The 20,834-nt window shown below is 41.5% G+C and overlaps 1 protein-coding gene across 5 annotated transcripts in view; it reads left to right on the forward strand.

The window, feature by feature from the left end:
• RARS2 (arginyl-tRNA synthetase 2, mitochondrial) overlaps positions 1–20,834 on the forward strand; it is a 45,846-nt gene that overhangs the window by 14,208 nt on the left and 10,804 nt on the right. For all 5 annotated transcript variants that reach the window (XM_068677999.1, XM_068678000.1, XM_068678001.1 and 2 more), the window contains 12 exons: positions 731–807; positions 3,900–4,055; positions 5,965–6,071; positions 6,669–6,764; positions 8,165–8,225; positions 11,977–12,053; positions 13,359–13,483; positions 17,021–17,088; positions 17,162–17,271; positions 17,831–17,926; positions 19,461–19,535; positions 20,436–20,499. In XM_068677999.1, the coding sequence (XP_068534100.1) occupies positions 731–807; positions 3,900–4,055; positions 5,965–6,071; positions 6,669–6,764; positions 8,165–8,225; positions 11,977–12,053; positions 13,359–13,483; positions 17,021–17,088; positions 17,162–17,271; positions 17,831–17,926; positions 19,461–19,535; positions 20,436–20,499 (1,112 nt within the window). The remainder of the gene's footprint in view (positions 1–730; positions 808–3,899; positions 4,056–5,964; positions 6,072–6,668; positions 6,765–8,164; positions 8,226–11,976; positions 12,054–13,358; positions 13,484–17,020; positions 17,089–17,161; positions 17,272–17,830; positions 17,927–19,460; positions 19,536–20,435; positions 20,500–20,834) is intronic.

Below are 20,834 nucleotides of genomic sequence, written 5' to 3' on the forward strand. Positions count from 1 at the left end.
TCCTCAGATGCTGTCTTTATATCAGTCCAGGTCCTTGTTGGCTCAGAAGGAAGAGATGACCTTAAAAGCAGCCTCAGATAATCCAAGAGGCTATGGGGTTAATAAAGCTAGATTACGGAATGAATTAATGGGCTCTTTTGACTTAGACAATCAGCTGGGGGGTTGAATTTCTTGCCCTTTCAGATGGCTTTCAGAAAGTGCTGAAGCCAGATCAGATAATGTGAAGAAAAGCTGCACATTCTCAGCATTTAGCAAAAAGCTCCCTTCAGAGTCCTGCATGAGTGGTATGTGAAATAACTGCATTGTGTCCCAGTTTCTACTGTCCTTGAAGTGATAATGCTGCTAAGGGAGGAAGCCAAACAAGGGGGTTGATTATTCTGTTTGCTGGACAGTTTCCCCTGTATGGCTTTGCGTTTTCAGCTGGTCGCTGTGTAAAATATAACTTTATCTGCAAGTCTAGGAAGAAATTCCATTTATGAGGAATTGAAAAGTTGACATTGTATTTTATACTAATTTCTAGCTGTTAAAGCTTTTTTCATACAGCAGAATAAAAGGCTATGCTTTTGATCTCTTTATAGCCTGCACTTATTACATTGTTTAGATATGTAGGCAATTTGTCTTGTTACATAGAGTGCTAAGACAGGGCTTGCTTATTAAAACAACTTAATCAGCAAAACAATACACTCTGGGCTGGGCTGTTGTCTAACTCTGTATTTAATTGTTTTTCAAGGTTTACTGGGTGTTGGTTTCCAACAGTTCGGCGATAAAGAGAAGCTAAAATCCAGTCCTTTACAGCACCTTTTCGAGGTAAGTTCAGAGAAGACCATTTGGGTACCTCAGAGGATAATCCATTTAATGTCACTGTCAGTTCTGTACAGGATGGTGCCTCTGCAGGGTCACGAGGGACTTGTGCAATCATGTTGTATTTAAACAACTTCATTGAAAGACAGCTGCCTGTGACAGCAGGGACAGGTTTCATTAGACTGAAAAATACACCTCCTAAGGGAGGGAATTGAATGGGTCCTCGGGTTGCATTGGGTGCTGCGACTGCTACAGCTTGACCAGTATCAGCTGTCCTAACTCGGCAGCGATGACGTCCGAGCTCAGCTTTGGTGACTGCAGTGGCAAGGAAGTCTGACATCTAATGCTGTCGTGTGCTGGTTACCAAAGCTGTGTTCAGTTACACTGAAAGAAGTGGCATATGTGGTATAAAAATGTTCTTGTTGCCAGTATTTTAGAACAAGTAATGTTTCATTTCCATTGCTCAGTACACAGTTCACTATGGTTGGGGAGGTGTTTTGGAGCTGCTGTGGAGCCTTAACATACATACAGGTAACGAGAAGAGACTGTCACTTTTCAGACTGCTGTTCCAGCCCTGCAGATTGCTCTTTCTTTCAGCTGTGTGTAAGACCCAGGACCAATAGAAGGTGCAATTTCTGTTGGCAGGTGTTAATGAAAAGCCTTCCAACAGCAGAGAAAGCTGTTTAATTGCAGGGGGGTGCTCTCTTGGTTGCCCACCGTGCCTGCCTCGGCACAGTGCAGGTGTCACAGTTTGCATTTCTATGCATCAGGGACAAAGAAATTCCCTGGAGTCTCCACACAGGCTGTCATAGTTTAACAAGTCTTCTTTTTACAGAACTGATAGGATTTTGGATGTTCATCCAGATAAGTCAGTATTTATTTCTTCCTTTTTACCAGTTCCTACGTTAGTTCTTGTTTCAAACAGTGCAATAGGCAAATAAAAAAAAAAAAGGCTTTTGTGAATCTTTTGATACTTTTAAGTTATCTTTGGTTGACAGTGTGTGTTGTACCAATCCAACAGCCACAAGGATGCTGAGTTAAGCTTTACTTTCCAAGCTGGATGTGGGAACTATTGCTAATGCAGGTGTTCAGGCAGTACATCGGGCTAACCCTTTCACATAAACCTGCTTACTGGCAAAGGAACAAAGTGTGGTTGAATGTTTGGGCACTGTACAACTGAATACATATTAGGCAGGTTGTTTATGTGGCAGAATAGCTTCTTCTGAGTTCGCCAGCCTCTCTGACATAGGAGTGTTTTGTTTTCTCATTCCCTCACCCATGAAGCCTGCTCAAGAAAATTGATAGATTATTAGCGTGGATGTGTTTTAGAGCCTTAGGGCTGATTTCCAGAGAGAGAAAGTAGTAGTTGCATTCTTGTGGTTATGCATTGATGTATGTTATTTAATTCTTATTTATAATTTCAGTCTATTCTTAGGATTTAAAATTTGCCTACTTGAATTTTACATTAAAGCTTTAGCTTAATGCAGCTTTACGTGCTGCTGCAATAGATTGCAGCAGCACGTAGGCCTTAGGACCTTGAAAATTATCTTTAGATTTAGTGAATAGTGTTCAGTTGAGCTGTAAGATTCTAAAGCAGTAATTGTTTGAGACCAAATTACAGTTCTCAAATATCCCCTATTTTTAACTGTTTGTTCAGCTGTGTTCCTGGACTGTATCAAATACAGAAGCACGTTTTAAAGGGGTGTTTTTCTGCTGTTGTATGAAACCAATCTTTCCTATAGCTACATGAACTTTAAAAATTTCCATGGCACCGTCTCTGTATAAATAAATATGTGGATGAACGTATCTTTCCAAATAACTTTGCACCTTATATTTTGGCTAAGCGTCAGATTCAAATACGTCTTTTGCATTATTTTTGCTCTACAGCATCAGAGATGGGGAAGGGGTTAGAGTGTGTGAAGCCATTGTTCGTGGGAGGGGGAGCATTGTTCTTGGACAGGGTAGAATTTTTCCTCTACTTTAAGTTCCTTTTTTGTGGCAGAACTAAGCAAACATTAATCTTTGAGGCTTGTCAGCAATACTCTAAAAATCTTGGGACATGAAAGGAAGGGGAAAAGTTCAAGAGTTTTGCTGTGAAAGCTTTTTTTTATAGGCAGACCCATTCAAGCAAGGTATTCTTGGCAAACTCGTCTGAACATTGCAAGAGTGAAGTTTATATTATCAAGATTGCAGTGATTTGGGGATCAAAACGCTCTTACAAAGACTTGAAAGTTAATCTGCATTGAACTCTTTGGGTCTAAATACACAGTGTAACCACTGGTCAATGTTATTATTTTTACGTAATACTATATCTTTTTAAAAACTTTTCAATCAGCTTTCAAATTCTTACACATGGAGAGAAGAGAATCACTGTCTGGTGAAATATTTGAGCCTCTGTATAGAAAGGAATTTGTTTATGAACAGGAGAGCCGATTTTGGTGTACCTTGGTAAGATCAGCTAACGAGTTAGTAACACTTCTAGCTAACTATTAGTGCATGTGCCTTTCTAGTCAGGTGTTGACATTCGTATACTTGACTCCAGCCACAGAAAGGCAGCAAGTGTTAGTGTAGATACCTAGTACTATAAGTATGTGGCTTTTGGCTCAGAACTCGTTGTTGTTGTTGGTTTGGTTTCAATTTGGTTTTTGTCATTTATTTTTGGTACAACAATGGCACCACCTAGGGTGCTGCTTCAACTGCCAGCTAATTTCTAGGCAGTGCAAAGTATCAGCTTTGTGGTCCTCTGAAGAGAGGTCTCTGGTTTAAAACTGTGTGATGGTTTCCCCTTCATGCAAATTATTTCTTCTATGTTCTGCTGCTGTGGTTGTTTCAAGGTTATGAAGACACTGGTAGCAACAGCAGTAAAAAAATATGACATTAGTCTTGTTTCAAGATAAGATAGTTGCACATTTTCCTGTTGGAGTTTAGGCTAATCGTTCATCCTTTAAATAGGAAATGTGTTCCTTTAACACAGCTTTAACGTTTTTGACATTAAAAATGTCACCTTTGAGTCTGTTTGTCTTATTCTTGTAGAACTTTATTTTTGTTTGAGGAGAGCATTATATTTCTTCAACAATTTCCGTGGCGTTATATTTTAGGTGTATGTGCAGATTAACAAAGCAGCAGAAGATGAAAACATTAAAAAGCTGGCTGCAGATTTCTTTAGAAAACTGGAGGAACATGATGAGCAGACGTTGTCACTTTGGAAACAATTTAGGGGCTTCAGCATTGAAGAATACATCCGAATTTATAAGGTACAAATAATCCACTGCTTTTTATGTGTTGCTGGTAAAATGATCTCCTTTTATCTGTAGGTCCATCAATATAATTGACAGCACCTTCTCATCCAAGAGACTTCGACTTAAGACTAGAGGCTGATGTAATGTTGTGAATTTGTTGCCTTTCTGGTAAACTTCACACTGTCAAGGGGAAGATGTTTCTAAATATGCCAGGTTATGCTCTGTTCTGTTTGGAAAAAGCACAGTAGTTGATTAAACATCAAAGTGGAGAGTCACTTAGTTTCTGGCAACCTAGACAGGTTTTGTTTAACGGGGTCCATCTAATTGGACTGTTGACTAATCCTCCATTCTCAGGAGCCCTGAAGCCAGGAGCATGGCACTGAGCAACAGTGCAAACCAGCGTTAGCTAAATATCGTTCAGTTCTGCTTCACGTTTGAAGTCAGCAACAACCCACTAAATTTAAATTTCTACGTTATAAATTTTATTGGGAGATAACTCTGTTTTCACATTTCTGATGTGATAATGTGGAGTTGTGTATGTCACACATTAAACTGAGTGAAAGAAATCATAGCAGCAGGAGATTACAGTCGTAATCAGTGCATAAGTACTCTGTAGGTAGAGTTGAACTAACATACAGCCATCTGTTGTATACTGTAACCTCAAGAGTGGAGCTGGTGTCCACCATTTCATGGGAGAAGTTTGCACTATTGACCACAAAATCGGTGCTATGAAATTGTGAAACGGGAGTGGAAATAAACCTCCTGTCACTGAACCCAGTCTCTTGGTATTAATAGGACATAGTCTTGCTCCAGAACCACCTGAATCCATCTGAAAACAAGCTAGTGTTTTTCTTTCCTACATTCTTGCAATAAGATTCTGGAGTGGGTGCCTGATTTTGAACTGTTTGGTTGTTTATTTTTTTTTTCTAACTTCCAGTTCCGAGGGGTTTGTGATTAGTTATGCAACTGCCCTCTGCTAGCATGATTCTTCACTTCAAATAGCACTTTTCATCCCCCTCCTCATGACGTATTTATAGACGTGTCTTCTTTCATCCTTGTTTTGCAATACTAAAAGAGAAGTGGCCTGCCCTACCCTCAATAATCCAGATAACCTCGCTGTTTCTTTAATTTCTTCCCTGAAAGGTATCACTGGATTCATGCCTAGCACCCTAAGTTAAGTCTCCTACGTGAGGCACAGCTTTGATAATTCTAGTAGGAGCCTGACCTGTTAGGGTGAATGGAGTGTTGGGCTGTGTCTGCAACTGCATCGTGATGGTTACTCATCATCCATCACATGATGGTGGATACAGCTAGATCTTGCTCTCCCAATTCCTTTTCAAACCAATAAATAACTAGAGGATGGACTGACAGCCTTTCTTATCCTCAGTTAAAAACCTCGTCCCTTGTACTATTATATTATATTATTTCACCCTCTTTTGGCAGTTAGCCATCCAGGTTCTCCCAGGTGTACTTTCATCCTTCCTAGCAATGGTGATTTCTGTGTGCTCAGCAAAGTTTGTGAGCAGCTCCTACTTTTTTTTTTTTTCTCCTCCTTTAAATCCTTTAAAATAGGATTGGCTTCAAGGCCAGGTAACTGTAGTCCACTGGTTTCGCCTTTAGCACAGCAAGTTAATTACATACCCCAGAACTTCCATAGTAATCACTCTCTCCAGTTTATTCTTAATTTCTCTAATGTTATATCCAACATTGTATTCAGCTTGGGGAGATTAATTCTCATGCAGAAATCGATTATATCAAAATCCAAATGTATTTTCCTTTTAACAATGAAGTGACATTTCTTGGAATAAAATCCATTTTTGCTCTCTGACCCATGGCACACATCTGTGATCTGACTTAATTGGAAGAAATGATTGGCCTTAATCTAACAATGTTTCTTTTCTTTCATATTCTTGGAACCTTTCAGCGCCTAGGAGTCCACTTTGATGAGTATTCTGGCGAATCATTTTATCAAGAGAAATCCCAGGAAGTTCTGAGGATGTTGGAGGATAAAGGACTCCTTCAGAAAACAATGTATGACCTGGTTTTCAGTCTACTGGTGTGGTTTATTTAACATTTCAGTGAAAAGATAAGATGACCGTGGTGTGTATGTAACCTACAGGAAAGTGTTTTCTTTATATGGTTTCAATAGCTGTTCTAATAGAAAACCAACAGGGCTTGTGCAATCACAGAGAAAAAATGTTTGCCTTTTTTGTCACTAACACTGAAGCCTGGCCATGACAAATTAGGTGCAATGACAGCAGCCAGCTCCTAATGGCCTTTTCAGCTGTTGATTAGTTTGGTAGCTGTGTGTGTCAATTAACAAGGAGAGTCAGAGGAGATCTTTGCTTCCGCATGCTGCCTGCCTGAATGGGGAAGAAAACTATATTCACAGAATGTACCAGAATATGAGGAGGTGGTTCTCTGACATCACCAGTGGTGACAACAGCTTAGAGGAATGGTCTTTGACAAGGCTTCTGGGAGGCAGTCATTCCAGGAAAGATCAAGATTGTTCAGAGTGGATGGGGTCATACGGCAAGAGGCCTTCTGGTTTGTTTCTGTCTTACCTGAAGTTTACCTGTATTTTGAATCTGGACTGCATTTACTTCAGCCTTTTCTCTCATCTTACAGAAAAGGGACAGGAGTTGTGGATCTTTCAGAAAAAAAAGACCTCTCGTTGTATTCCACAGTCATGCGTAGTGATGGGACATCTCTTTATATAACAAGGCAAGTAAGTTCATCTGTGTTTATTAGGTTTTATTTGGCCAGTAAACTTTTGTGCATGAGCACATTTGTAACAGTACAGACTTTGAAGCTTTTTATTTTTGTGATGGAACATATTGGCTAATGAGTAATTGTAACTGGAACTAGCAATGTAACTATGATGGGATGAAAATGGCTCGGGAAAAACAACTGCTTTTAAATACTTTTCATTCCCTTAGCCATTCTGTTAGTAAATCTCCCCTTTCCATAAGTCATAATACTTTCTCCAGCTACTAGCTTTGAAAACAAAGCCAAGATCTCTTCATCTCATAAACACTTGACAAATGAAGGTTTTAGAAAAACCCTTGCTTAAAACATTTGTTTACAGTGTGCTGCAGAAGAAAATGGCTTGTTCAACCATGTCTTCATTGACTCAGTGGACCACCAGCACTGCACCATCAATTTTATCACTGTTTTTCTCCCTTCTCATCAGTAAAATTCCTCTTGGATATTTTGATAGGGAAGTCTTAAAAGCTTATTTGGGCCAGTAATGTAGATCAGATCATCAGATGTCTAGCCCTCGGGATAAACTGTACATTTTTTCAGGAGAAGAGTATTAGGGGTTGCAATCAATCCTGCACATCAGGTAGCTGCTGAATCCCAGAGCCTGACAGAGACAAGGCTGCCACAGTTCCATGCCCATGGGCCCAAACAACCAACCAATACCTGGGCACAGGAGCCCCCAAGGCCATAGGGCAGCTCCAGTTGCTTGTACAGACACAGCCACGTTGGATTCCTCCAGTAATTGTGTTTAGATATGGTGTCCATCCATCAGCTGGCCCTGGATCCTCACTTTCTCCTGTTGCCTCCTACAGAGAGGCCCACACATATACAGATGGGTCTCTCAGTCAACCCCACCGGCCCCACAGTCTAGTAGTTGGCATGGACCTCCTGTTATCTCCAATAGCCATCTCCTTTGGTACCCCAGCCTTGAAGACACACACGTACCTGGCTCTGAGGGTGCTTCAGCTACCTGCCGTATGAGCTGTAGCCCTTAGTTCCAGTGACTGACACGTAGACCTGCAAACACTTGCATACGCACAGAAAAGCCCCTCACCCAGAAAAGTTAGTAATGGAGTTTAAGGAGAAGACAGGACAGATTGGACTGACCAGGTGCAAAGCATGGCCAAGCCCAGACAGACTTCTTCTTCCCATAAAAACTGTTTCCTCAGTAATTTTCATAGCCAGTGGTTTAAAAAAACAATTCAAGTGCATGTTGTGAACAAAGCACAGATGTCCTCTTTTTCGCTCCAATATGGCACTCCTCTCTCCTTCATAAGAGTAGGTAATTTTCTGAAGTGGTAAATAATGAGGCTTGTTTAGTTTGAGTGAAAGTCCAAATAGTTTCTTACTATCTCTTTCAGAGATCTTGCTGCTGCTATAGACCGAATGAAGAAGCATAGCTGCGATACTATGATTTATGTGGTAAGTAATTCTAGATACATGAACACTTTGAGCCTCTCTCCAATAATCTGGGGGGATCTCTTGCTCCCAAATACAACTTAGGCACGTGGTGGTTTTGGCAGTAACACAGACTGTCCTCATTGCCCAGAAGCTATGCCTCAATCTGGCAGTATTTCTTGGTTCTGTTTCAGTTCACGACCCACAGAATGGTTGAAAAATTATTCTCTGTTTAAAAACAGCAATTCTCTGTTTTAAAATTTCATTTTAATTTGTTTTAAAGAAACCTTTATTCAATTGGCATTATATTTTCTATATTAATGTAGTAATTAATATTTAAACAAGTCAGAAAAAGCTTTTAGTGTTATAAGGGGTTGTAATATTATAAATTAATGTTCTAAAATGAATCTGGATTTAGTCTAAAGTCCTGATGTGTTATCTGTGATGTAAATTCTTACAGTTTTGAACAGTGCCTCGATTTCATTATGTTAGAATTTATACATGAAATACTGTTTAATCAATCTGAACAAAGCAGTTGTAGGCAGGGAGCCTTTTTATATTTCTGTGCTTGATTGTTTTGCTTTTTAACAATTCCAGCAGTATCAGTAATAAGCTGTAGGGTTATCTTCTCAATTATGTAGAGCTTTTTTGTGTGTTTTTTTTAGCTTCATAACCACCAAGGATGGATCACATGATGCTTTTAAATGTTCTTTTTTTTCCCAGATTTAGAAAAAAATGTTTTGAAAATCATGTTCTATTATGACCAATGAACAGTCAATTAATGACCTGTGGAAAAAAAACATACACATTCTGGCATGTTCTTTGTGATGTGATAATGCCTGTGTATTTTCTCTGGTACAGTTTTTTCAAAAGCCAATATAATGTTACAAATACCACGATTTGAGGGAGAAATCAATAAACATAAAAGTAAATACCAACCTAGTTTACGTGGAACTTTTCATTAAGTCACATTCCTCCTTTTATTTTCAGTCTTCAAGAAATTTCTGCTAGCTTGTCATTCCAACATGTGATCATAGAACAGGTTTTTGTTGTTGTTTTATTTTTCTTGGTTTGTTTAGTGGTGCTGTGTTTTGTTTTGTGTTTTTTTTTTTTGCCTCTGCTGGCTGCGACACGCTAGAGTCACTGGCATCAAAGAGCAGTGTGGCTGTGAAAGTGCAATTCATTAGGAGTTAAGGAAGCTTCCTGCTAGTTCATGTAGCTAGGTAATTATCTCTATTTGTACTTGTTATACCATGAGCTAGTGGGGACCAAGGGAGAAAGAACAATTAGAAAGAAAATTACTGGGTATTCTGCACAAATCAGGATGTGCGCTGAATGTTAAGCTAATGGAGTGAGCCCATTAGCTCACTCCATTAGCTTAACGTGTGTGGAAACAATAGTCTCATATTAACAGGTTGCTCACAGCTGAATTGGAATAACTGAATTTTTGTTTTCATTAGGTCAACTTGCTTAAAAGAACATTAAATTGATTTAGTAGCTGTAAAGCTGTAAATCAGTGGTTTGTAGTAAAATAATCCTACTTATTTCATAGAAATGCAGTGGTTTGAGCAAAACATCCAAAATGTTATAAAACGCATGACACTTATTAAAAATGTGAGGAAATTTCAGCTGCATGTTGCACTCAAAACAGGAGATGAAAACTCTTATGTATGAAAAATAAATCATAATCCCTACTGTCAGACAGCAAATTTCTCCCATAAAGCTAACCACTTGGATTACATTTGGACGTGTATAATTAGGGGCTTGTACAGGTTAAAAAAATAATTAAAAAATTCTTCATAATACAAATCTTCTTAAGCATTTGTGTTACTTTTGCCATGCTGTGGAGCTGTGCAGAAAATGTGGTGTTTTATGAAGTGGTAATGTCTGTGGGTTCATCTTTTTTCCTGCTTACACATCCATGTTTTGATTCTTAGTGTTAGGCAGAGATAAAGCTGTGTGGTACTCCTAGTACTTATTTCCATCTTTCTCAACAAATTTGGTTTTCATGAAATATTAATTAGGTGATTTGTTTAAGCATAACACTCGCTCACTGTTATGCTTCTTGCAGTATCACACAGCTTCCAAACCACAGGAGTCGATGCTTTGTTTTCAGGTGACCAGCTGAAACCTGGCACTTAGCTTCTGCTGCCTAATAAGTAGTCTTAGCTTGGCCTCTCTTTTCATCTTCTTATCTCCTTGGTAGCTTACAGGACTACAGAAATAATCTTTTAGATTATTTTCTTTTAATGATTTTAAACATTGCTCTGTACATTGTTTTTACATACGTAGGTCCTACAGTTAATTACAAACTTAAGTTCTGCACTGTGAACAGTCATGAAGGAAGTAAGTGTCAGAAGGACTGGCATCTTTTGATTGCTTACAGAAGACTGCAGCCCTTCAAAGAGGCCTTTAAATGCTGTGATGATGGCCATAGTGGTAAGGGACATGCTCTTGTACTTAGAAAACAAAGCTAGTTGCTGTCACACAATGTATAATGTCTCATAAAACAGGAGTAGAATTCAGACCTAGTGTGGAGCAGAGGAAACAGCAAGGCAGCGTTGGCCAGTACAGTGAGCTGCCCTTAATCTAAACTTCATGAAGTTCATTGAAAGACCTTTTAGCAAGAGAGATCTTGCTTTATTTCATGTACTGAGAGCTTTTCCTGTATGTGAGGTGCGTGGAAAAGAGCTTGGAAGGCCTTGTTTGAAATGCGAACCACCGCTATCCATTTATTTATTAGCCTTGCTCCTCTGCAGGAGAGAGGTGATGTGGAGCTGAACAAGTTATGAGGAACTCTGAAAGAGGAAGCAGGTGCTTTAGGTTCAATGTGGTGGTAGAGCTGAGGAAAAAACACAGATAAGCACCTCACCCACTGCTCACTCCCTGTCTTGGAATGCCAAACAAATAAGGAAATACTGGTTATTGAATTATCTCAGCACTCTTGTCAGCCTCGTGTTTTAGGGAGGGATGAAGAAGGACTCTTAGTGGTGTAGACAAAGCAACTAGGTAGAAAAATGAACTTTGTGGCGACAGTTGTGGCTAGAATACTTCTGAAGATCCTTGCTAGACACAAAGAAACTTCATCAGAAACTGCCTTAAGTCCCAGGAGAGAAGAACTGGAAGTAGAAGAGAGCACAGATGCATCATTAATATAAAAATGTTATCGTTTATGCTTTATTTTTTTTGAAAGCTCCACAAGCCACACTGCAGGCAATAGAAACTAGTGGATTCTGGAGACGGTTTTGTCTGTGGAAAGCAAGCTGCCTTTTGGCTTTCACTAGGAGCTGTGTTAGTCTATGCAGGTACATCACTGATAGTTGTATCGTTATGTAGCTGTATCATTATGTAGTTGTATCACTGACAGGCTTCAGGAAGGCTTCTCTTCCCGTGTTAAAGGAACCTTGAGGTCTGGTGATGTAAAACATGGGAACGTATCAAGAGCAGCAAGGCTCTGCATTGAGAATAGAGGCATTTAATCTGATGGGCAAGTAACATGAAACTAGAGAACAACAAGGTTTCATTCCAGTTCACGGCTTTGCATCCATGACCTAGGAATAATCATTTTTTAAAGAGGTTATTTCTTTTGTAACAATGCAAAATCTTGTTGCCACGTGTTTCAGCTGTTACAGTTTTCAAGTCTTGTCTGTCTTTGCAGGCCTTAATTCTGTTTGCAGTGATTTATTGGCACAGCATCAATGGTGCTGTGTGCATTAACAGCTAATTCTTACCTAACCTGAAGTGTTTTCTGTTATGTACCAATTCTATTTTTTAGACAGATAAAAGTCAAAGTAGTCACTTCCAACATTTGTTCCAAATACTGAAGCTCATGGGCTACGACTGGGCTGAAAGGTACGTATTTACAAATTTTGGTTATGTACTTTTTTGGGTGGTGGAGGGGGGGAGAGTGGAAGAATGAGTATATGTACAGTGGAATTTCAGTGGGGGGCACTTTTGAAGAGTATCTCCTGATTGTGCTAACCTACCACCATGCTGTAGCACCTCATGTGTATATTTTGGATGAAACTAAGCTATAAGATTTGCTACAGGTGAGCAACTATTGAACTGCAGAGTGCAAGCAGACATTTGGCCTGTAAGACCCAACTAATACTAATTCAATAAGGAGGAAAAATAAGAAAACAAAACCCCCAGAGTTGTGTGCAGTGCAGGCTCAGGTCCTCAGCACCAACCGTTTCATTCTCTAACTCTGCTCCTGCTTTCCTTGCAAGTGGAGATACCACCATGTGTTCAGGATGCAAAACGCAGTAGCTTGTCCACCACTTTTTGGGGTCTTCCATAACTGCTTGATATAAAAATGAGAGAAAGGAAAATAGTCTTTCAGAGACTTTACGGCGTAGCTTCTGGGATGTTGTATGATCCCTTGTTAAATTATTGCTTCGTGAAGTATGATATTTTAGGCCTGATCTGAATCTGAGTTTGAATCATGCTCCAGGCCTGAAATATCTATTGCAGGGAAATGTATCCCCACTGTTACTCATTTTGATTAGCGACCTTGTTAGCAAGCTGAGCAAAGGTCAATAACGGATCTGCAGACTAAATCATATTCCTCTCTGACAGACTGCATGCCTTTTGTAGTTAAATATAGGATTTTAGCCTTCAGGAATATTAGCCTGCCTCCTTCCACACTCCTTACAGTTGCACTAAAATTACCTTAGGTTATGGATCCAGGATAATGCTTGGGATTAGTGTGAGCAGAAGCAGAGAATGTTTTATTATTAGTGATGATTAATTACACTTTTAGTTTAATGTGGCCACAATAGAATTATTATGACTCCCTCTCTAATCTTATTAACAGGTTTGTGTTGCCACAGTAATTTGATCTGTCGACATCCTGCCTCTCATCAATTTATTGCGTTGAGCCCTCTGTACTAAAGCTAGTAGCAGGAGAGGTTCCCAGGAGCGCACAAATGAGCAGGTTATCATAGTTCTGCTCATAATTTTCTCATTATATAATATGGATGGAGTTTTGGTTGCCAAAATGAGAGTTACTGATAATATCACCCAGCTTCCCACATTGGAGCACTATTTATTCAGCTGTTACTGCTGTTTCCTGGTCAGAACCCAGCTCTAAACAAACACTGCAAACATTTCTGCTGATTAAAATGTAATTTTAGGTCCTGCTGCTTGTTCACACAGGTGCCAGCATGTGTCCTTTGGGCTAGTTCAAGGGATGAAGACGCGGAGAGGAGAAGTTGTCTTCCTGGAAGATGTTTTAGATGAAGTTCGTTCGAGGATGTTACAAAACATGGCTTCTGCAAAAAGTTAGCTATTTCAGGTCTTATTCATTTCTTCTGATGTTCTGCGTGATCAGAAACCTGTTGTCTTTTCTGCCTTTTACATTCCCATGAATCAGACTAATCATAGCAATGTGCTCTGACCTGTGTGCTTTTCCTATCTACCATAACTCAAACAACACGATAATAATCCTTTGCAACTCTGTGAACCTCCCTAAATTACAGACTTGCAAATCTTAGCATTCAGAGGAATTATTTCATCATGCTCTTGCACTGGAAAGGATGTACTTGCCCTTGGGGGACAGCCATTGATTGCTTTTTCTGGAGGGGCAGACCAGTCAATAGTAGAGCTGGGGCTGGAGTTCAGGGAACAATAGATTTCATCCAAAGGATTTGTAGCTCTGACAGTTTTCTCTGGCACGATTGACCGTACCTTGTCTGCAGCTATTGCCTCGCCATCCTCCCTGCCTCAGGACTGTTTCTGGAGTCCCCAAGAGGTCACAGGTCTGCAGCAGCCTGCTGAAGGGCACGTTTGCCTGTACCTGAGGTAGTGGAGTTGTTTTCTCTGGAAGCAAATAATGATGCAAGCAGTTCCCAGGGAAATGCTGCCCCCTCCTGTGCTTTCTAGAGCTGCATGCTAAAGTGAATCAGTTATCAACTTGGTGTGCATCCAATTTTGCTTGAAGAGCAGACAGAGAGGAGGGAGGCGGGCAGAATGACAGAAGGGTGACCATCTATTGCAGTCAGTTTTACTGCAGAGAGGAACGGATCTCAGAGCTCCAGTTTAAAGGTCAGTATTACAGCTGAGTGCAAAGCCAGTTTGTTTTTGTGCTGGACTGAACTGACATGGCAGGGGTACAAGCAGTGAGCAGAACAGCCAGAGGAAGTGATGTGTTCAGATGGCACCGCAGCATTCCCCAGAGTTTATCCATTAGATCAGTTAGATCCTAAATCCAACCTGTGCTTGTAAAACTTTTTCCCCTTGTGTTTGAATTCCTGCCTTGCTTCCCTTTCCTTAATTAGAAATCATAAATCCCTTGCTCATAGCGATACCTTCAGTGTTTGAAGAGTGTCTGGATGCACAGTGGAAGATATTACACATTTGCTTGTGGTATCAAGATGCCAGGCTGTCACTGAAAGATTGCTGGGGCTGGGCTTCTAACAGCCAGTGCTGGCTTTAAAAATCATGCCTATACAGGATTGAAGCTGGTTAGCTAAATAGCCCTGTATAAACTGTCTTTGCTGTTAGCTTCACACAGGTTTTCTGCTACTGAAGTTTCCCCTATTGGCATCCTTTTTCTTTCTACTCATCTCAGTAACCCTGCTGTCCACAAAAATCCTCTCTCTAATGCCTACTTCCTTTGCTGCATAACTTTTGTCTTAGATGGCTTTGTCTGACATTTCTTTGCCCCCACACTTTTCAAATTTAGTACTTTCTAAATTTTGCAGATAACAATGATATGAGTAGCATGACCTTGTCAAAGTTCTCTCTGTTGGCTTTGCTGACCTGGCACAAAGAAATAGCAAAGCAAAAGACAGAAATCTAAGTGTATTAAAACTGCACTGCAAAACTGATTCCACTTCAGTGGTCCTTTAAGGTAACAGCTCAGTTCTGCATCTTCAGCTGTTGGTGGGAGATTATCTGGGACAGCAAATCATAAGCTGAACTCGGCAGATTTAATAGACTACATATACCATTATCAAAAAATGTACTTGCTCCTTGCTAAAGGGGAGCAGATTTGGATTGCAAAGAAGTAAAAATCCTTTCAGTCCAGCAGAGACAAACTGGAAGAGGGGAGGAGGAGACCCTGACAAGAGCACTGTGCTCTGAGTTTAAAATTAGTTTTAGAAGGGTGATGTGTATCAGAAGGATCGCTTTTTCCCTAGGCGAGGTTGTGAGACCAAGCACAAGTCTGATTTCCCTGAAGATCCAGCATTTAAAGTGGTGTTAATGCAGGCAAGGGCACTGTGCTTCTGATGAACCGGAGCACCAGCTTGGCCCTGTGACCTTCGCTGTGTGAGGGGAAATGAAACTGCCCCTTCGGTGAATTTCTGTACGCAGCAGCGTACTGCTGAAGTATATTAAGGAGCTGCAAAAAAGCTGGACACAGCTCTTAGACTCTTCCAGATGAATTAGGTTTTGCAGTGATAGACATAAGGTCAGTGTATTTAATCAGAAGAGCTTTGGAGAGGCTCTTGTCATGTCTGCTCAGGAAGAAGATTCCTTGTAGGAAAGTGGTTTTAATCAAAGAACTAATAATGTCCAGTGAAAGAACATGAATTTAGATGAACTGCAACGGAAGTATTATTCACACACCAGTTTTAGGCTTGTAACTTAGATGTCCCACATTGCCTTCACCCATCTGAGGCACTCGGTATCTTCTTCACCTTGCTTTTTACTGGTGAGATGTGCTTTCAGGAAACCCAGGTCCCTGAGGCCAGAGGCAGTCTGAAGGAAGGAATACTTGCCCTTGGAGGAGGAGGATCAGGTTAAGGAGCATTTGAACAGACTGAACCTTGCACCATAAGTGAACAGGGGCCTGATGGGCTGCACCTGTGAGTGCTGAGGGAGCTGGCTGATGCTGCCTGAGGCCACTCTTGATCATCTCTGAAAGGTCTTCATGATCAGAAGAGGTTTCTGAGGACTAGAAGAAAGCAAATGTCCAGCCTGTCTTCAAGAAGGAGGATCCAGTTAGCTACAGGCTGGTCAGCATTATGTCGGTCCCTGAGGACAACGAATCCTGGAGTCCATTTTCAGAAGTAAAGTAGCAGCCCAGTGACAGAGGAAGAGCCAGTGGGCACAAACTGAAACGCGGGAGGCTCCGTCTGAACATCAGGAAACACCTCCCTGCTGTGAGGGGGACTGGGTGCTGGAGCAAGTTGTCGAGAGGTTGTGCAGTCTGCATCTGGGAAGATGCTTCAAATCTGCCTGGGCACAGCCCTGGAGGCTGCTGTAGCTGCCCCTGCCTGAGCAGGAGAGTTTATAGACAGACTCTGGAGGTGCCTCCTAATCTAAGTGATTCTGTGACTGCATGTGCAGACAGCACTGGTTTCCTCCTGCGGCTTAAAAGTGAAATTGGAGCACCCAGCTCAGGTTGTCTGAGTACAGCCAGTTTAGGTGTCTGCAGTGGAAGGCATGAATACTCCATAAATGTGCAGCCGAGTGCTCTATTAGTCACTGGAACAATTTGTCTTTGACTGTTTAAGCCTTCCTATCACTTCCAGTTTTTAAACAAAACCCAAACGCCTCTGTCATTCTCACCCTAGTTTTACAGATTGGCTGTTCGCATTACAAAGAGGAACGCAGTGTAGTCTAGACTGGAGTAATGAGCCAGCCTTAAAATCTGTATTAACCAGAGGAAGTGGGAAAAAGCCTGTCTGAAACCGCTGTATCTTCCATTCGAAGAAAGATTTCTGTCTTGGACTTGCTGTATGCATCCTGACAGTTTCTGTTTTGCTAGCTCACAGTTCTGATAGATCTCATGTTTTACTGACATCTCGAAGTCTGAGCAAGTCTTTATACTGTTATGGACTTGAAATTTCTTTTTCTCTGTTCCTTTTCAGCAACCAAAGAGGTAGAAGACCCTATGGAGACAGCAGAGAAAGTTGGTCTTGCGGCACTAATAATTCAGGTGAGCCTGAATGTGCAAAGCTATAAATGGAAATGGAGATCCATACCTAGGTAACATCAAGTTCCTGTTGCAGGACTTCCGAGGCCTTCTGTCATCTGATTATCAGTTCAGCTGGGATCGAGCTCTTCAAAGTCGTGGAGATACAGGCGTATTCTTGCAGTACACCCATGCCAGACTCCACAGGTAAGAGGAACATTGGTATGCAGAAATACACTTTGATACTTACTTTAATTTTATTAACTAACTGCTTTGTCAATAGTAGCGTTAACTCCTTCCCTAAATAAGGCACATGTTCACTCTTCCAGCAGGGGTGTGAGCTTACAATAGGAATTGCCAGGACTTCCCAGAAGAGCAAGACAATTAAAATGAAATTTCCATCTCATTTCTATAGGGCTGAGCTAAACAGTCCCTGTACTTTCACAGTTCTAGCTACAGCCTTTGTGTGTGGTTGGTGTCAGTGATGAGGAATGATGGCATGAGGATTAAGGAAACTCGTGTGCAAACTGAAGTGCCAGTACTTATAAAATACACCAAGTTACAGAACTTAAACTTTTTTTTTTTTTTGCCAGTCTTTTTTTAAGCTTGTTAGTACCAAATGTCTAGCAAATCATGGATTGATTTAGTTCAGTTCAAATAAAAGATCCCTGTCCTTTCTTCTCAAAATACAAATTACTGTTTTTCTTGTTCATCTTTGCTAACAAGTGTTTTCATTCAGCACCTGTTTTTGATTCTTGCATTTTAGTTTAGAACAGATGCATGGGAGTGAGCAGCTAACTGACGTTAATGCGTCGTGCTTGCAAGAGCCAGATGCCATCTCTGTTCTTCAGCATCTTCTCAGGTTTGTCCGGTTTTCTTGGCAAATACCAGTTCCCTTAAAATAAACGTTTTGATTTGCTGCCAGCCTGTTGAGGACACACAGATTGCACAGTCATAAGAGAAAAGTGGCTATTTTGGGCAGCAGCTTGTCTGTTGGATCATAATGACTGCAACAGTAGCCTTCTAGGTAAGGCCAATGGTATCTTACTTACCCAGTGAAACGGTATTTCACAGAAAACCCATGGGTTGTTTCTTGGGCTTTATCAGATTTGTGCATAGCTGCCCATCTTGTGTGTGAAAACTGACAGGGTGAGTGTATTTCAGGGTACTTTGCAGGGACTGCCACATCCCAGGTGTGCATCTATTTTCAAATAGAGGTTGTTGCTCCACTGCAGGGCTCTTATTTTTAGAGAGCTTCAGGTCTGCTTGTTGTAAATGCCTTTGAGTCCATCCAAGTAGCATATGGAACCTGGGAGAAACATCTGGGACCTTTACTTCCAGCAGGAAGCCGTATTTAGGCTATCCATGAGGCCAGGCAGTTGGTGGCTAACAAACTCATAGTTGAACATGTCATGATTTCAGGAATAACAATTTTGATTGTCCTCCTTGCGAGTTGCCAAGAACAGATTCTTCTGGAGAAGTTTCCATGACAAACACGCCTGAGCTGTCAGAAGCCTGCTTCCCATGGCTCTGGTTCTGCTGTTTGAAACATTGGCCCTCAAAATTAGCTGGCCAGTTCTGAGTATCATTAAGAGATGTTTGTCTAACTTCCTTTCTGGTAACTTCATAACTTCGTTACCAGAGCTCGCTCCACAGTTCCCCTACAGCGAGCTGTTAAAGAAGATCCCAGGAAGCTCAGCGTGGCCGTGATGGTGCAGATGGGCTTGGAAGCTAAGCAGAGATCAGGAGGCCCACTCCCCACTTGGAAATCTGCTCAACCTGAGAGGTCTGAGTAATTTGCTAGGGGCTGTGAAAAAAAGAGGCACGAGCAGACAGCAGAACCCATGAAGTAAAACTATGGATTTCCATGAATCTGCTTGCATTTTCCAGTTGAATACTGTCTTACATAAGTGTGTTTTATTCCAGGGTTATGTAAACCCACTTTGTTTTTGTCTTTTCTAATGTTACAAAATTCCCTTTAGCAACTTAAAATTCTAAGCTGCATTTATTAAAGGCAGCATCTAAGGGACTATTTTGTCTGCCTTGGTTATTTAATACATGTTTTTTTGCTCCTAGGAACTTACAATTAGTGTTGAAATGTAAAACCAGACATAATGTTCCAGGAGCAAATATAGCTTTTGTGTTCTCTTTGCTATCGTGTGCCCCGCCGAGCTCTGCAGCCTACAGTGTTTGCATGACGAGCAATCTCTTTCCAACAAGACATGAATGAGGAAGAAATAAGCAATTGTGTGCTAATTACATGGCTTAGGTCCGGTTCAGACGGCTATTTCTGTTAATTCTGCAGTTGTGTTTGTTCTGATTTCAGCAAGTCTGAGCCTTTTATCTGAGGACACCTTACCATTTTTACACCAAGCTGTTGTTTTCTGTCTTCACAGGTATGATGAGGTCCTGTATAGATCTTCTCAGGATCTGCAACCCAAGCACATAGTCAGCTACCTCCTCACGCTTTGGTAAGGCAATCACTGATACCGGCATCCTCCTCCGGGGAGGACGGGCAGTGCCTGTCTTCCCAAGCTGGCTTTGCAGCTAAATCTGCACCTAAATCTGCACTGCTTTGAAGAGAAAAATAGTGGGAAGATGTAAATTTGTGGGACCTCTCTGGAGCAGAAAAGATATCAAGTAGGGTAGCAAATGATAGCATAAGTAGTCGAGATGAAGGTTGGAACCAGGAAAAAAGGAGTCAGGAGCCTCCCGAGAAGCTGGCTGCTTTCAAGAAGAATCCTTTGACTGTAACCCGGTGCCTGAAACCAAAATCATAACAGGCTAACCACGTCTCTAAGAGGAGATTTGAGCTGATAACATGCTCTCAAATCTCAAAATTTTAGCTAGGTTGTCCAAAAACCTTGTAGCCACTGATCTCAGCCTGTGTTGAGATGGAAAAAGCATGTTATGGCTCAAAGTCAAACTGGACACGCAGCCGCCACAGGGAGGGTCCCCCCAGGGACCTGTGTCAGGACAGTGAAGCTCTCGGGTAGGCTTGCTGGAGGAAGCTGTACAGTCTGTGTACGGGGAAGGCTTTAACAAGTCAGAAAAAACTGTGTAAGGCTTTATGCAGCTTGGCAATGACAGGCTGTGTGGCTCTCGGGGATCTTTCCAGATCTGCTTGGTTGGGGACTGGGGGAGAGGCTGCTATTTGTACAAGCACCAAGCTGTTGGTGGCATGCCCAGACAGCACGCAGGCTCCAGAAAGCCATGACCACCCTCAGTCAGGTGAGCCAGGCTGTAGAAAATAAAACTGTGGCACGCTGCAGTGGTGGCTCTTCCACTTCTGCTGCTTTCTGTTGCCTGCAGATCGCTCTTGTGGAACGATTTGCTCGATTTGCTCCTTCTCACCACCTTTTCTGTTTCAGTCATCTTGCAGCCGTGGCGCATAAAACCCTTCCCGTGAAAGGCAGCGCACCTGAACTCGCCCAGGTATGGCACGGTGGAGGGGCGATCTCTTGGGGCTTTGCCAAAATTTGCAGAATGTGCCCCCGCAGGCTAAGGAGCCAGCAGGCAGGCGGTCCCGCAGGGTGACACCACACCAGGAGTTGCTGCTCGTGGCTCTGCCTCATCTTCCTGGAACACAACACCACAAGGAAAACTGCTCCCGACCAAAACAACTCCCCCCTACTTTTCCTCTCATCACCTTTCCTTCTGAACTTTTAAAGGAAATACTGAAGTCTGTAACTCGCTGGTTAATTCCTGACAGTTTTCCTTCAGTGGTTATGTGGGAAGGCAGAGGATTAGGAGAGAAGTGAATTTCTCTC

Source organism: Anas acuta, chromosome 3 (assembly GCF_963932015.1).
Source record: "Anas acuta chromosome 3, bAnaAcu1.1, whole genome shotgun sequence".
NCBI lineage: Eukaryota > Metazoa > Chordata > Aves > Anseriformes > Anatidae > Anas > Anas acuta.